At 47.2% G+C, this 17120-nt stretch overlaps 2 protein-coding genes across 3 annotated transcripts in view; one reads left to right on the top strand and one right to left on the bottom strand.

The window, feature by feature from the left end:
• Window positions 1–543: 543 nt before the first annotated feature.
• Hspb9 (heat shock protein family B (small) member 9) lies at window positions 544–1316 on the top strand. 2 transcript variants are annotated; one of them, XM_028780333.1, is made up of 2 exons: window positions 544–1095; window positions 1235–1296. In XM_028780333.1, exons 1-2 carry the CDS (start codon window positions 648–650, stop codon window positions 1294–1296), a joined length of 510 nt encoding a protein of 169 aa, XP_028636166.1. In that variant the 5' UTR covers window positions 544–647. The 2 variants fall into 2 exon arrangements, with proteins under 2 accessions (XP_028636166.1, XP_028636167.1); XM_028780334.1 differs by having other exon boundaries at window positions 550–1316.
• A 429-nt stretch (window positions 1317–1745) lies between these two features.
• Window positions 1746–17120, bottom strand: part of Rab5c (RAB5C, member RAS oncogene family) — a 23622-nt gene continuing 8247 nt past the window's right edge. Inside the window, exons 2-6 of the mRNA XM_028780648.1 lie at window positions 6895–7150; window positions 5423–5574; window positions 4829–4951; window positions 3527–3620; window positions 1746–2900 (exon numbers count right to left, since the gene is read on the bottom strand). Of these exons, the coding sequence (XP_028636481.1) occupies window positions 2785–2900; window positions 3527–3620; window positions 4829–4951; window positions 5423–5574; window positions 6895–7060 (651 nt within the window). The 5' untranslated portion in view covers window positions 7061–7150 and the 3' untranslated portion in view covers window positions 1746–2784. The remainder of the gene's footprint in view (window positions 2901–3526; window positions 3621–4828; window positions 4952–5422; window positions 5575–6894; window positions 7151–17120) is intronic.

A 17120-nucleotide genomic window follows, 5' to 3' on the forward strand; every position in this document is an offset into this window, starting at 1 on the left:
CAGATACAGAGGGTAGAGAGTGGTTCCCACTTATTTATGGCTTGCCTAGCCAGCCTTAAAGCTGGAACGAAGATTCCTGATCTCATTCCCTCCCATCCTGTCTATCTCCATCTTTTCCCTGCTTACCCATTAGTGTGTGTGTGTGGGGGGGGTCACAAAAAAAAAAGCCAGAGAAATATCCAGTTTCTTCCCAATATATTAGTTCAGGACTGTGAAAGGTCAGGGAGAGAGTTCTTCCTGGAAGATCAGGAAGGACCCCTCTTTTGGGTCAATCCAGGGAACAAATTTCCTTGCCCCAGGCTCAATTCTTAAGAGGGCAGGGTAGGGCAGGGCAGGGTAGGGCAGAGCAAGCCAGACCTCTTCAACCCGGTTGCTCAATCCCATCAGGGATGGAGTTGTAATCCCCTACATTCAGGTGCTCCAGTTGCTTCACAGCCTCCTGCCCTCTGATGTAAGAGAAGGACCCAGGGAGAAGCAGGTTCTGGACAAACGCAGCACAGCTTGCAAGGAAGACAGAGGGGACTTGGGCGTTTGCCCCTCTGGATGGGAAGAGTGGGCGGGCCCGGGCCCTTCCTCTTCGCACCCGCCCCGATTGGGGGGGCGGGGTTGGGAGCCCTCGCGCCGTCAGGCAGCAGTTGCACTCTCGGATGCAGCGGGTAGGGAGCAGTTTCTCCACCGGGCAGCGGGAACCCACAGAAAACCGGGTGGCTTCCCGATGTCCCAGCGTGGCCCTTGCTGAACGAAGTCAAGTGGCCACACTACCAGTGAGGCTGCTCAAGGATGATTTGGCTGCCGCGCAGGGCAATGGCTGTGAGGAACCAAGTTTCCAGATGAAGGTGGATGCCCAAGGTTTCGCTCCGGAGGACTTGGTGGTGCGGATAGATGGACAGAACCTGACGGTGACCGGCCAGCGGCAACAGGAGTCGAATGACCCGTCCAGGGGCCGCTACCGCATGGAGCAGAGTGTGCACCGACAAATGCAGCTCCCGCCGACCTTAGATACAGCAGCCATGACCTGCAGCCTGACCCCCTCTGGCCATCTGTGGCTCAGGGGACAAAACAAGTGCCTACCTCCCGCTGAAACCCAAACTGGCCAGTCCCTGAGACTCAGGAGGGGAGGCCCTAAGGGCTCCAAACAAACCCACCCTAACAACGGAGGTGTGCAGCAGCCTTAAAGTCCCGCAGCGTTCTTTCTGAGGGTGAAGAGTTGGAAACAAGTTACCTACCCCTGAAGCCCAAACAGGCCAGGCCCTAAGTCTCAGGAGAGGAGGCCCTAGGCGCCCCAACCTACCCTAATGTATTAAACCGAGGTGTGCAACAGCTTTGAAGTCCTTCTGCGTTTTTCTTGAGGGTGAAGGGCTGGAGCTGTAGGGAGTGGGGTGACCAGGGGAGGCATCTCAAGATGGTATTAAGTACAGCAATAACCAAGCTTCCGGCCCTGAGATAAACTGGAGGTGTGTGTGGATTTAGTCAATAGCAACAGCTCCAGCAGGGAGCAGCAGAGAGCTGAGATGAGCTGTTGCCAGTGTCCAGAATCAGCAGATGGTTCTGAACCAGGATGGACAGTGTTGAACCTGGCATGAGGGTGTCAGGAAGGACAGAGGTAGTGATGGGCTGTACCACTGGCCTTACACCTAGTCCTCAGTATTCCTTGTCAGGGAGAGGACAAAAATATGGGTCTCAGTCCTAAAGCAGTCCTATCAAAAATCCCTCACAGGTCACTTCAGATACCAACAATCTTCAAATACAGGTTGTATATCCTTTAATGTAAACTGTGGAGAGCCAGGTGTCAGCCCCAGGTCAGTCCTATCCTCTTCCACCATCAGAATTGCCAACAGCAGGCCCTCTTTCTTTTGGTTACCATGACCACCAGCATCCTCTCACACACAGGGAGTAGAGCCATTTAATCAGATTGGATGATTCATTTTAAATTAACTTCAGGAAAAAGAGAGAGGATATGTATGGCCTGATAAGCTGCCAGAGAAAGACGAGGAAGACAAGTGTGAGGTCGATCGATCGGCTGACTATATTGACAAGATACTGATTGGTTACATGTTGAAGAAAACATACAATACAAAATACAGAAAAAGTTGGTTCCATCCCTCCCACTCCCCCCCTTACCCACCCACCCCCAAATACTCATCATCGTGATTTGGTCAGAACAGGGCTCAGAGCCAGAGGTCAGAGTGACCAAGGGTGGAGGGGTCCTGGGCCATGGGTGTGTGGCTGTCACAAATGATGCTTAAGTAATGCTGCGGTTTCTCTCCCAGCTGGGAGCCAGATGGGGAGGGGGCTGCAGCCTGATTGACAGCCAGCTGAGGAAAGAGCTGCCTGTCCCTTCCCCAGCCCAGGGCCTGCCCACTGCCCCAGCCTAAGACTGCTCCCAGCAAGGTAAGATGTGGGTGCTCTTGCTGAGTATGCTCTCCAGCAAGAAGGAAAGAAAGGGTAACTGCTCCAAGCCCTGTCCCCACAGATGAGGAGCACAGGAGCATGGCTACTACCAGCAAAGGGCAAGTGGGGGAGCAGTAGAAAGGGAACTGGGAAGAGAAGAAGATCATATATATTAAAAAAGTGACTTAAGACTTAAAATTGAATTAGTATTTGTACAGAAAGGTGCAGGTGGAATAACTCCCTCCGGCCTAGGATCAAAGTTATGCGGAGAATTCATGATGGACCCTTCCCCTGCCCCCAGTGGTGGCCCGAGTTGTTAAGTGCGATTGGTTAGAGTAGATTCCAGTCGGGTCGTCCTGGTGGAGGAGTGGGGGCAGTGGCAGGCAAGGGGGCTCAGTTGCTGCAGCACTGGCTCCGGCTGGCTGGGTTGCTCTCCTGCAGATCCACACCTCTGTTTCGGCCTGGAGCACCAGCTGCATTCTGGGGCTCATTCTTAGGAAGCTTCTTAGCTGTTTGGGAGAGAAGGGGAAATGTATCTTGGGGTCACCCTAATACTCTCCCTTAATCAGTGACAACCAGAATACTGGAGGGCTTGTGTGCCAGGTATATTGTGTGTCTCTAGAAACTGAAGCAGAGAACTTGCCCAAAACCAGAGTGACAATCGGCATTACCAGGATTTGAACTAATAGAAGGATTCCTGAGGCAAATGAGCTAAAGTCCCATGGGGGAGAGATGGCGATGGAAGGCTCTGACATGGCAGGGAGTATAACACTGAGACTGGTCCAGCCATTAGAAAGTTCTGCATCTGGGAGTCAGCTAGACAATCTTATTAGTTTATTTTATTTTTAAAAATTTTTATTTATTTTATGTATATGAGCACACTGTGACTGACACACCAGAAGATGGCATCGGATCCAATTATAGATGGTTGTGAGCCACCATGTGGTTGCTGGGAATTGAACTCATGACTTCTGGAAGAGCAGCCAGTGATCTTAACTGCTGAGCCATCTCTTCAGCCCAATTTTGTCAGTTTAATGGTGAAGATTATGTTAGGGAAGATATCCCACAGACCCACTAGAGACCAGCACACAGGGTTCTGCTCTGCTCAGGGGAAGGGCACGGAGAGGCAATTTACCTATTGCCATGAAAATTTCATTCACATTCATTGCAGTCTTCGCGGACGTCTCCATGAACAGCAAGCTGTTGTCATCTGCGTAGGCTTGTGCTTCCTGATTCAGGTATGTGAGGAAGAGGTTGGGAAGGGAACGTTGGCAGATGGCAGGGGCTAAGACCCAGGATAAAATCTTCCCGGGTCTCTGTCCTTATAAATTAAGAGACTGACTGGGCAAACGCAGGGGTTTCAGGCTTAGGGCTCCCCTGTTCTGGGTATCCCCAAAACACCAGCGTCATCTACCCTCCACTAACATGCTACACTTCTCTCTTTTTTTTTTTTTTTTATAAAGATTTATTTATTTATTATTTATGAATACACTATAGCTGTCTTCAGACACACCAGAAGAGGGCATCAGATCTCATTACAGATGGTTGTGAGCCACCATGTGGTTGCTGGGATTTGAACTCAGGACCTCTGGAAGTGCAGTCAGTGCTCTTAACCACTGAGCCATCTCTCCAGCCCGCTACACTTCTCAGTTCACAAATATTGGTAGATTCTTATTCAATAGCTTCCCTAGGTCCTCTCTGCCTACTTGCTAGGCAAAGACTCCTTCTGGAGAGATACCCTGCACATATACTTGCACATCTGGACAAAAGCATAAGAACATGTGGATGCCACCGCAGCACTGGTTCTAGTCCTCATCGGTTATGACAACCCAGGAGGCCATCAAGTTAGGAACTGGCAAAAGATGAACTGCAGAGCAGTGGAGGCTCATGACTGGAACCTCAGGAGAAACAAGAGGTTCAGGAGTTCAAGGCCAGCAGCCTGGGCTACATACTCCATCAGATACTTCCTGCTCCCCACCGCTACAAACATATGACACTGGAACATACAGCACATGTGGTACACACCGTATCTCATCCATTACGTATCTCATCCATTACGTAAAGAAAAATAGGTACATTTTTAGAAAAACCCAGCCCTGGGAATTCTGGATAAAAGAGACTGAGTTTCTAGGATTAAAGAGACTGAACGCATTCTCTATGCCTTGTTGGGGTACTCAAAGTTTACTACATGCATGCATGCATTGTCTGAAAAAGTACTGTTTCAGTCCATTTGGCTTACAAAGCAACCATGCAGATGCATTCATTACCTATCCACCCACCTCTCCCAACACAAAAACAACTGCATTATGGCCTGTGCTTGAGTCCTGAGAAGGCAGTATATGAGAGCTGCCACTGCCTGCTACCTTCCAGGGCCCAGGCAGCCTGGGGAGGCTTCCCTCAGAGTCACTTCACCCTTCTCCAAGTTCTGTCATCTTACCTGAAACTCCACGGCTCTCTTGCTGGCCAGGTCTGCTTTGTTACCCGCTAGTGCAATGACGATGTTGGGGCTGGCCTGCCTCTGTAACTCCTTCACCCAATTCTTAGCCCGTGCAAATGTATCCTGAGGAGACAGGGTCAGAATATCAAAGGGACAGAGGAAATATTCTACTCAGGGTTACTCAGGCAAATGCAAACTGGCATAGCCATAGGCTTCTGAAACATCACCCCTAAGGATCCTCAAGAGAGCACCCCAGTCAACATGAAATCTGCCCATATACCACCCCGGAACAGAAGGATGAGTGGTCTGAAATGAGGTTTTTTTGTTCATTTGTTTAAGATTTATTTCATCTAGGTGTTGCTAGCAAATCACTGTTGCTATTTTCAGACACTCCAGAAGAGGGCATCAGATCCCATTACAGATGGTTGTGAGCCACCATGTGGTTGCTGGAATTGAACTCAGGACCTCTGGAAAAACAGTCAGTACTCTTAACTGCTGAGCCATTTCTCCAGCCCCCAAAATGAAGTTTTTATAACCCAGTTCTTGGAGATTTACAGAAATAAAGGGCAAAGAAAAAAGAAGGAAAGTCTTTACTGTGTTGGTGATGTCATAGACCACAATGGCTGCTTGGGCCCCTCGATAGTACATTGGGGCCAGGCTGTGATAACGCTCTTGCCCAGCCGTGTCCCAGATCTCAAACTTGACCGTTGTATCGTCTAAGCAGACAGTCTGTGTGAGGAAAGCCGCTGCAAGAGAAGAGGCAATGTCATTAGGCAAGGAAGAACTGGAAACCACCCTGACTTACTCTGTTGTTGCTTCTGGCATGTAGGAGCCTGTCCACACAGGGCAGGTGGGGCTTGTGCTCCTGTGTGTTGTCTGGGAAGTGCCTGCACTTGAGCCATTTCAGAACTACCCTGCAAAGCACAGCAGGGGCCAGATAAGGGAGGCAAGGGGAACCTTGATGCCAAGCCTGAAAAGGTAAGCCCTTATTCTCCCTAGCCTTCCTTCTGCTGCCCTTCACAGACCCATTTCAGTTCAGGGGTGACTGTGACCTTCAGTTTCGGGAAGGCATTCTCTCTGGGAAATATACACTGTCATGCTGCCAGGCTGTGGCTGGGTGGCTGGCTTCCCAACCACCCCTGCCACCTCCAGGCACTCCAGCTAGCCACCATCCCCTGTGACCCAGAATTGTTCTTGTATGGGCAGCCTGTGGTTTGAATACAGATGCCACCTGAGACAGGAACAATGCTGCCTAGAAATCTCCTACCAACCAAGAGATCAGAGAAGGAAGACCAAGTCAAAAAATGGCCCTGGCCTCTTGAGGTTCACATTGACTATGGATATGAGAGGCTGAGGCAAACATGCTTTGAAGGAGAATGTTGGAGCTGGGACAGACAGGTAAACAGGTAGGGTTCCCATACCCTGGACCCAGTAGAGGATTATGACAGTTCTGTGGGAAGCTGTCTTCTTTGTTGCCACTCCCCTCCTCCCCAGCCCACTGAGGAGCCTGGGCTGCCAACTCACTTCCCCCTCTCTCGCTCCTGACAGAGCTGAGGAGGCAGTGAGAAGACTGCTGACATGGCCCATTCTGTTTCCAGCTGCCTGGAAATCTCCTACCAACCAAGAGAGCAGAGAAGGATGACTCAAGTCCAAGGGAGGCCCTGGCCCCTTGAGGTTCACATTGACTATGGATGTGAAACACTGAGTCCAGACCCTTATTCACATCCTAAATGCTGACCAATGGGGAATCAAAGATACCTTCTGAGCTCCAGAAAGAACAAAGGTCAGCAACAGAGGACAGGACACACATACTGCCCTGCAGGGAAAAAAAGGCCTCATATCCACACAAATAATAAAGAGGCCAGACCAGAGCAAGAAGCCAGTTTTCAATCTCTAGGTCATTCTTAGCACTCTTGCTTTTTGGAATAAAGCATGAAGACTGACTGCTGGATTCAACTCCAGGGCCCACTGACAAAAAGGTGTTCCCAGGCCAAAGAGATCCAGTTTCTGCATGGGCAGCTTTCCTCCAGACACCTCTGGTCTCCCGACTCCCTTTGCTCACTCACCTCCAATTGTGCTCTCCTGGTACTCGTGGAACTGCCCCTTGACAAAGCGGAGGACCAGGCTGGATTTGCCCACTGCAGACTCGCCCAAGAGGACTAGCTTAAACTGACAGATCTTGTTGCCAGCAGCTGGTCCATTGGGTCGTGCTGCACCTCCTCGACCCGCCATGGTGCGCTCTGCTCTGTAGTAGTACCAGTGAGCGTGGGGGTGGGGCTGGTGCTATGCAAAGAGGCACTTAATGGGAAGGGAGGCCTCCAACTGCAGGGAGAAATCAGAAGTAGGGAATTAGAATGAGACTGTCAAAGGTGCCATCCCTGATGACCTGCGTAACTGCTCTTGCCCCTAAACTTCCAGCCCTTTCCACAGGGTTGAACAGGAAGTCTTCTCTAGACTGAACTACATTCTCTCCTGCAGAGTGATATGAAGCAAAGTGGCTTCCCATTAGGCTCATGGGTCCTGAGCAAAAACTCTGACTTCCCACTCTCAAAAACATGAATTCATTTAGAAAATCCAGGAGAGGAATGAACACCAGCATGAGTCAACAGGCTCACTGGGCTCCACCTTCTCCCCTCCAAAAAAGGGCCCAGGAAGACAACTAGGATTTAGGTCATCAAACAGATTGTAGTCTAATGCTCACAGCCTACTCTGTGAAGAAGCAGTGTGTGGGGAGGTGGGTGAAGGCACAGCAGGTCCTGGCAGCCAGCTCCTCAGATAAGGTACTTATGGGCACTCAGAGACCAAGGCCTGGCCAGTTGCAGTTGTTATCAGAATGACCAGGCTTGTACCACACAGTAGAACAACTGACTCTCTTGGCTTTCTGAGGCTGGACTGTGTGTCAGAATCAAAGCAACGCCGCTCCCTTGCTCTTCCCGACTTATCCCTCAGTCTTCTCCGTTTGGATAGGCCTGAAGTTTCACACACATTAAAAAACAAACTGCACAGAAACCAAACATGCTCTGAGGCCAGAGCTCTGCCCCTAGTCTCTGCTGCCAGCTCTCCCTTTTAAATAGAGACCTAGCCTCTAGTCTCTACTGGCAGAGGCAGGGGTGACACAAAGACAGCTTAGGGGGAGGGCAGGGGTGGAGGCAAACATGACACTGAGACCTGCACCCCTAGCAGCTGGTGGTCCAGTCCTGAGTTTACCACTCCTCTTCAGAAACTCAAATTTTTTGGAAGCTTCCAAACTGCATAGAAGGATGAGAAGCCCTAGAAGATATATACCAAAAGATAGTAGAGCACACATACGGAGAGTTGACCTGCCCCTCAACAGAAGGAGTGTATCCCCTACAGTCCAGGGACAGGAGCGTGGTGAACAGAGGCCTGTGGGAAGCTCTGTGCCCCTCCAAGAAGCTGACAGCAAAGAGCCTGCTTTGTTTGGCCTCAAATCCTTTTGCACATCCAGAATCTCCCAGCAACTACTCATTTAAAAAGTGAGCTTCAGGAAGAATGACTCATTAACCAGGAGCAACAGTTTCCTTTCTGGGCAGCACCAAAGGAAAAGAGCTTTGAAATGGGGGCCACCTCTTCCCCAAAAGTACAAGGAAGGAAGTCGGGGGAGGGGGCAGCCTTCAATATGATTACTAACCAGAAATGTCACTTTAGACATGCCATAGGTAAGATGCTTTCTCATTCATCCTAGACAGGAAAGACAAGACCTGTAGAGTTTCATCGGGAGAGCTTCCTCACAATGCCCATGCATGTCCTAGGAATTCAGAGTGTTTACCTCAGGAAAGCATTCTGAAAGACAGAGCTAGCACTCAAGGAGTGAGAACTGCACTATTATCTCTTTTGAGCTTTAACATGACCTTCCATTTTTATAGATATTACTTGACATTATGAAGTGCCTGAGTCAAGGCCATTCATTATACAAGGGACAGAGCCAGGGTGCAACTTGGGTTCCTACCCACAAGCTCATTTGTTATCAAGCTGTTCTCCTGCTGTGGAAGAACAAGGAGGGCCACGCCCACCCTTGGTGTTTGGTTTTAAGTGGCTGCAGCAGTTCCGCTGGCTCAGCAAGGTCCGGACCTGGCAAAAGTGACCCTGGTACACAATGGAATTTACAAGTTGGTGATTACCCGGAGTGCACATGACACAGGGCAGAGACTTCAGCTCAAGCACAAGAGAAGTAGGAAGGAGTGGGGCAAGGGAACAGACAAGCAAAACCCTGGCTGTAAGAAACCACAGCAGTTGTAGAAGAGAGACAACTACTGGCATTGGCAGCAACCTTCCCTCATCTACAAGCCTAGATCAACAGAGGCAGCCAAGTGTCGTCCCTATCAAACCCACAGCCCTGTACGCCTGCCCAGACAGAATACGATCTGCTTCTTCTCATTATTCATTCTTTCTTTCCTTCCTTCCTTCCTTCCTTCCTTCCTTTCTTTCTTTTTTTAAAGCCAGAAAGGGAGAAAATGAGTTCTCACCAACAATTCTCAACCTAATCTGTATGTTGAAGCCATCTGTGAGGCTGGCCAGGAGTGCTCATCCAGGCTCAGAACAGAGCCAGCTAACTATCTACAAGTACCACTGAAATACAAACAGGGCTAGGTAGCATGAAGCAAACAAAGCCCAGCTTGGGGTGCCATGAGTGTGACTGTCTCACTCCATTCCTGGGTTCCCTCACACAAGCCACTTAAGCTAAGTCAGACTAGGACAAGTAGTGCATTAGGGTTAACGCCAGTGTCTGCGTGGAGTGCAGCACCTTCTCCACAGGCTGGTAAGCAGGACCTGGCCTTGCTACTACACTAAGCAAGTTCTACCCAGCTGGCCTAAACTGGCTGCTGAAAGGTCCTTCCTTATCCCTGGCCCTGCCTCCAGAAACCCCTGAGCAGGTGCTCACTTTTTATGGTCTGCTGCCTCAAGGCTTTCCTGGCCCCAAGAAGGAATCACATGAGCAGAAGTGTCTGACCTTTTCAGCCAATAAAGCACTAAGCAAGACAATTTTTGTCATGAAGTAATGCGGCGATAAGAGCATGTCTGAAACAGGTGAAGGCCACACCCAGGTTCCCAGGAAGGCTTACACCTTCTACTCCCAAGGCTAATAAACCAGAAGATATACTCCTGATGGGTGGTAAAAGTGAATTAATTCATGTACTGAGCTGTCCCATCTTCTGGTATGAGTGTGTGTGGCATATGTGTGGTGTATGTGTGTATGTGTATGGCATATGTATGAATATGTGTGTGTAGCCTTGTGTGTGTGGCATATGTATATGCATGCGTGGTCTATGTGGGTATGGTGTATGTATATGTATGTGTACTGTATGTGTATGTATGTGTAACAGGCTATTTTCGGGATAACAACTCAAGACTCAAAATATATTTACAAATATCTAGCCCATATAGCTAATAATTTAAAATAACCCATTCATACTAATCTACATTCTGCCACATACCTGGTTACCTCTACTCAATTACCAAGTATCTGTCCTCCTCACATCTTCTCTGGTGACTCTTCGCATGCCAGGCTCTAGCCCAGAATTCTTTCTGCCTATTGGATGCCCTACCTTCTAGTCTATCCTTTCCTATAGGCCATAGGTTTTTTAATTGACAGATGATACATCCATATAATATACAAGATATTCTCTCTACATGTGCATATGTTATATGTATATATGCATGTGGTGTGTACGTATGTGGTATATGTATGGTGCATGTATACGTATGTTATGTAGGTATGTGTGATGTGTATATATATGTATGCATGGTGTATGTGTATGGGTGTATGTAGTGTATGTGTTGTATTTGTGTATATATAGGCATAATGTTTTTGTGCACCGTGTAAAGGTTACCCTTGTATTGTTCAAACGCTAATTTCTCTGTTCTCATATCTTGTTTCAATACAGACACTGCACTGTAATGCTTAGGTCCAGAATCTGTCTCAAATTTGTGTAAACAATTCTTACAATTTATTCTCTGCCCTGTCAATAAATGCTGATCACCCAACAGTTAGGCAAAAGAGATAATAAGGCAGAAGCTTCCACAAGCCAAGGGAAGAGAGAGGGAAGAGAGAGTTCTGGAGTCTTGGGAGAGAAGGAAGGGGTCTGAGAAGACACCACTGGAAGAAACATCTAAAGCAGAGAGAACCAGAACAATATTAAACTGCAAGTATTAACTAGGATCATGGCTGGTGGGTAGCCAGATTTGCACAGGAGTTATTATAAATCAATACTGCCCAGCTACTGAAATATAGCTTGAAATTAATCTTGGTTTCTCTGTACAGTTTTTGAAGACTAGCAAAGGTAAAGAAATACAGCTGCCAGATTAATTAATTATTAACATTTATATTAATTAATTTTACACATGTGCATAGTATATGTGTATGCATGTGTGGTGAACATGTATGTGTATGTGTACAAGGACTCTTTCCTCTTGAACTAGTAGCAAAAATTTTCCACATTTTAAATTAAGCAGAAGAATAATTTTAAGTTGTTTAGAGTAAAAAAATCAAATCCTTAAATGCCAGTCACTATCAAAGTTGCCTGAAGGAGACAGGATGAGTTAAGAATCTCCCCCACCCCCACCCCCAATGTTTGACAATGGTGAAAGTTCAGGCCCATGACAAAGGATTCCCTCAAGACCCACTTCCTAACCCTCCAATAAGAATCCTGGTTCATTTACAGAACACCACGAATGAGCACCAGCCCCAACTTCATGCCTCTCATGGAAAGGGGAACATGTGGAAGGACTTAGGGACACCTTATTTAGTATGTCTTGTCCCAGTAGCACACACAAAAGGGAAGAAGCCCAGGCCATTGTCATCCCTCCTCAGTCCCTGTGAGAAATGTTCACGCTTCTTTTCTCTACTCCATACCCTGACTTCACACTGCTGTCCTTCCTGGTAAAAGGTCTACCAATTCCAGCTGGTGGGTGTCTCTGGTGCTTCCTGTTTGCTTTAGAGACTTCCTCTAGCTGCAAGTGAGCACAGCCTGAGTAGGGAGCAGATTAGAGAAACCAGACTGTAGGCCAAAGGATGGGTGGAGATGCAGTCACTTAAGGTTAACTGCTGGGGAGGGGTGGGGACAGGGCTAAGAACTAAGTAGCTCTGCCTAGCACTCTAGGGAAGTGGTCTAGCCAGAGACTTGAGCTTGAAGAAGGCAGAGCCACCTCTTAAAACTTACTAGTTTAAGAGAATGGTGCACTGGCCTAGGCAGGAGAAGTCATTAAGTTCAAAGGCTAAGTGGCCTGGTATCAAAAGGAAGCCAAAGGATTGATACAGAGGACTCAGGGCACTGAGGTGATGACTGACCCATAGTCTCAAGAAAGACCTTTCTTCCCAGGCAAACTACTGCTAAGACACACTGGAGCCCAGGGCAGTCTGGCAGGACTGCTAAACTGCAGAGCTAGAGGCAACAGCAGCAGCCTGGAGTCTCCTATCCCCTCCCCTGACCTCAGCAAAATCAGGTTAGGGTTCAGAGAGGGGTACTGGGGTGAGCTTTGGTCAGCTGGTTAGTTCTGTAACATTGGCCAAGTTATATAAGTGGTCATTCTCAGATTCAGTTCCTTATCTACAAAACGTATTTTTAATGTTAATTGCATTGGGTAACTGTAAAGGTTAAGTAAATACAGAGTACCCAACATAGAATTAAGAGGAAGGTAAGGTCCCAAGTGGCATGCTTATTAAACTACAGGCTAGTTACTTAATTAACTCTGACTCCTTGGTTGGCAGAGCTTAAAGGACCATATAGACCTAATCCTAACTATGTCAATTACAGAGGTAAGGTGTGGTGACCCGCCCAGGGACACACTGGAAGGTGATGGCAGGGCTAAAACCCATGTAACTTAGGACTGTAACTTAGTAAAGGCTTCCCTCTCAGAGATGAAAGAAAAACCAAAACCATCAACATAGTCGCATCCACTAAGGATAACAAGGTAAAGAGCTGGTTTTCTTTTTCCTTTCATTTTGTTTTGTTTTTTCCTAAGACAGGGTTTATCTGTGGAGATCTGGCTTTCCTGGAGCTCACTCTTTAGATCAGGCTGGCCTTGAACTCAGAGATCCATTTGCCTCCGCCTCCAGAGTGCTGGGGTTAAAGGCGTGTGCCACTACTGCTCAGTAGGAGTTGGTTTTCAATGGTTTTTTTTTTTTCAATTTGTTTATCATAGATGTGTGTATGTACCATCACATGTATACAGAGGTCAGAGAACTACTTTCAGGAGTGGGCTCTAGGGACTGAACCCAGACCATCAGACTTGGTAACAACATGCTGAGCTAGCTCCACAGCCCCTAAATATGCTTCAACAAAACATGGCTTTTAGCAGGGAGACACTTTAAATTAGTTAAAATTTTAGCTAGTTGTAAATTTAACTAAGCACATGAACTCTTCGTACCATACTTATGGTATGGAATTTGCATAAAACAATGAAAAACTAAATATTAGAAATAGGTGTGGTGACAGATCCCACTAATCCTTGCACTTAGAAGGGAGAGATGGGTGGATTCCTATGAATTGAGGCCTGCTTCATCTACATAGCCAGTTCCAGGACTACATATTGAAACCAAAAATAAAAAATAAAATATATACAGAACCAATTACCTCTCTTGTATATAAATCATTTTTACCTTTCTCTCTCTCTCTCTTTTTTTTTTTTGTTTTTCGAGACAGGGTTTCTCTGTGTAGCTCTGGCTGTCCTGGAACTCACTCGGTAGACCAGGCTGGCCTCGAACTCAGAAATCCACCTGCCTCTGCCTCCCAAGTGCTGGGATTAAAGGTGTGCACCACCACTGCCTGGCTTACCTTTCTCTAATAAGACTCAGAACAATACAACAAAAAAAGATGTTGCCTAAATTAGAAAACAATCAAGAAAGCAAAGATACCCAAATATTAATAAGGGACAGGATGAGCTTTTGTATAAAAATATGACTTGTTCAATGTATGTTAAACTTATGTTTATTGCATAGACTTAACTATGGATTAAAGAATTGTGAAACTGTTTATATATTCTGGAAAGCAAGAAGCCAACATGTCTTTAATGAGCAGAAAGAGGTTACAGTGGTGTGATACTCTATAATCCCACCACCCAAGGCTATCTGAAGAAGGGGAAAAAGTTTGGGGGTCAGGAAAGAACTCGATAGGGTGGTAGGACTTTGGTACTACAGTGCTCAGGGCCATGTCTCACCAGCACAAAAGCTTTGGCCCTGGAGCCAGGGACTCTGAAGTCCAGGCTGAGCTCTGGGAAGGACTTTAATGGAAAGCTATTAAGCAGCTGATTTAGGAAAGGAGATGCAGGAAATAAAGGGGCTTCCTTACACAGTTACTGTAGATGACCTGGAACCATGTGAGCAGCCTAGAGGTATGCTCAGAGTCAGCTAGGCTCCCCGCTACGAGGACAGGCAGAACCCCCTACTTGCCTCAGACCACTCATGTCCCTTGCCTGAGATTAGTCTCAATGCATTCCCCATTCTAAAAAAGACCACAGTGGAGTCTCATGAAATCCCTAAGAGCGCCAACTCTGCCAACTCCTGAAAAGGGGTTTAAATTATGGAAACATCACTGTACGGTAGCCAAGCCGAACATTTTTCCAAGAGCCATGAAAGAGTATGGTGAACTTCCAAATCCCTTTCCCTCATGTGCTGGGTAGTACTGAGGACAGATGTCAAGACAAGTCAGACTGTAGCCATCTCTTAGGAGACAGACCCCAGCTTCTATAGTCCTGGTCCTAGAAGACCCACAGGGTAGAAGAAAGCCAACTCCAGCAAGTTGTCTAATGACCTCTACATGTGTACACATGTGGGTAGGCACATGAATGCACAGATGCACACACAAATACACACAAACACAAAATTTAAAAATAATAGAAGAAATTCTTCTCTGACTGTCAAGTTGCTTTCTCAGCTCTCCACCACAGATGGGTCTCCAGAGGCCATAGGGGGAACCATAGTCAGTGCTAACTTTCAGGCAAAGATGGAAACTCCAGTGACGCTTCCTCTCTTCAGCCAATCGGCATGCTTCAGCCCACATCTGCTATTGCGGCATGGAGCACAGGATGGCAGATAAAACAGATGTGAGATTCCCATTAGTCCACAGCTCTCTTACTACTTACTCTGTACTTACTCTTTTTTTTTTAATTTTTTAGTATTATTTATTTATTTTATGTATATGAGTACACTGTAACTGCCTTCAGACACACCAGAAGAGGCATCAGATCCTATTACAGATGGTTGTGAGCCACCATGTGGTTGCTGGGAATTGAACTCAGAACCTCTGGAAGAGCAGTCAGTGCTCTTAACCACTGAGCCATCTCTCCAGCCCGTACTTACTCTTACTTATCAAATTCTAGCTTGGTTTAGAGATTTGGGATCTTTGGTTTACTTTGAATGTTTTCATTGTTTTAGAGACAGAGTTTTACTGACCTGGAGCTTGGAATCCTCCTGATTCAACCTCCCAAGAACTAGGATCCCAGGTGTGTACCACCACGCTGGTTTCCTGTGTCTGTTTGATTTGTGCAGTTATAAACTTACTAGGATGTTACTAACTGGACTCTCATCAATGCAGGGCCTGTCTCCCTCTCAGTCTCAGGAGGAAATCACAGAGGCCAGGAGTGTGAGCCAAGACAGCTGTCACTTGTACTGCCTCAGACCCAGCGGGACTCCAGAACCTCTGCTCAAGTCAGGATCATCTGCCGCACCTGTTCTCTCAGGCACTCACTCCAACTGACACTTCTCACAAACCCTTCCTGTCTCCACAAACAACCGACAGAAGAAAACCAGCTTAAATCACTGCCTTCTTTGTTTCCCCCTTAGCTCCCAGGCATCGAGAAGAGGTACTGTCTAAGGGGAGATCAGGGGTGCCACACAGCAGTAAGCCAAATTCCTCCTGCCCAGACAGCACATACGCACTGTGCTCAGAAGCTGCCCGGCTAACAAGAACAAGGTGAAAAGTTCTCACGGTAAGATCCGAGGGACAATGGCTCTCAAAGTTAAAGAACAGTATTTCAGAGAAACTTTCTTTCCTAAAACATATGAGGGTGTCAGCTGAAGACAGGGCCCATCAAACAATAAATGGCTACAAACTCATTTCAATAAATTAGCCACACTTCTACTTCTAGAGTCTCACATTCTACAAAGACTACTGCAGGTGACAACAGGAGGTTTGAGGCTTTGGGAGCTTGAGAGTTGAGAATGAGAAGACAAGTGGACTCAGGGCACTGTCACAGGTAACAGACCACATTACAGAACTCCCAAAGGCTGAACTGTAGTTTTCCTGTGATTTAAGCTTGAGCCTGGTATAAGGTCATAAACATGGTGACACAGGCCAGGCTGCCTAAGTGTGGCAAATAGATGGGGCCATCTTCCAGCTGACTTGATCCCACTGCAAGAGCAGTCCAGGCCAGCGAGGGAAAGCCTAACAGATCTCCCGACAGAACTCTCAGGTCCTGGAGTGACCCGCAGCTAAATCACTTCTTCCCCTTCCTGAGAGGCTTGGAAATGGACGCAAGGGAATGAGGTCTTCAAGATGCCTTTCATATCTTTGTTTTTTATTTAACTTAATGAAGCAGTCAGGTGCGTAGTGGAGTTGAGTCAGACTAACAGCAAGTCCTATGGCCATTAATTTTGTTAGTCTCCTGCTGTGACCCTGAAGGTATCTTGAGCCTTGGGGGTAGGGGGACGCACCCTCATCCAGGGCTGCTAGAAGGAGGATGAAGAAGAAAAACAACTCTAGAAAACACTCAGCAACCCAAGTGGGCCAGGGCACGCCCCACCCTTGAAGCCCCGGGGAAGCAAGTGGAGCCTCAACCCACCACCCCCACCCATGCCCAGACTGTTGGTATAGGTCCACACAGATACCCTTCACCTCAGCTTCCCAGGACCTCATCCTCCAATGTCCCTTATTTGAAAGAGGAAGCCTTTCACTAGTTTCCTGGAATGATGGCTACTTTCCTAGAAGACTCATGATGTGCTGTCAACAGCCCCAACTTTGACTTCTCTGAAGAGGTGTCATGATGCCACTGACTGAATGAACTATCTATCCCTATCCAATAAGTCCTCCCCTACTAAAAACCTATCACAACCCCTTCAAGAACAACAAAAAAGGGTGACTCTTCTTTGAGAAGCCTACACCCGTGCTCTGGGGTGTGTTTTAATCCTCATTCTTAACTCTATATTAAAATACTTTAACAAATTCTGACTCTGCTTCATTAAGTTTGAAAAAAAAAATTAAAGATAAGAAAAGTCCTGCCGGGCAGGACAGCCAGGGTTACACAGAGAAACCCTGTTTCGAAAAACCAAAAAAAAAAA

Source organism: Grammomys surdaster, unplaced genomic scaffold (assembly GCF_004785775.1).
Source record: "Grammomys surdaster isolate TR1022 unplaced genomic scaffold, NIH_TR_1.0 371, whole genome shotgun sequence".
NCBI lineage: Eukaryota > Metazoa > Chordata > Mammalia > Rodentia > Muridae > Grammomys > Grammomys surdaster.

Bases quoted from the DNA above. Each gene is read 5' to 3' on its own strand.
- Hspb9 (XM_028780334.1), top strand. From the start codon at position 648: ATGCAGCGGGTAGGGAGCAGTTTCTCCACCGGGCAGCGGGAACCCACA.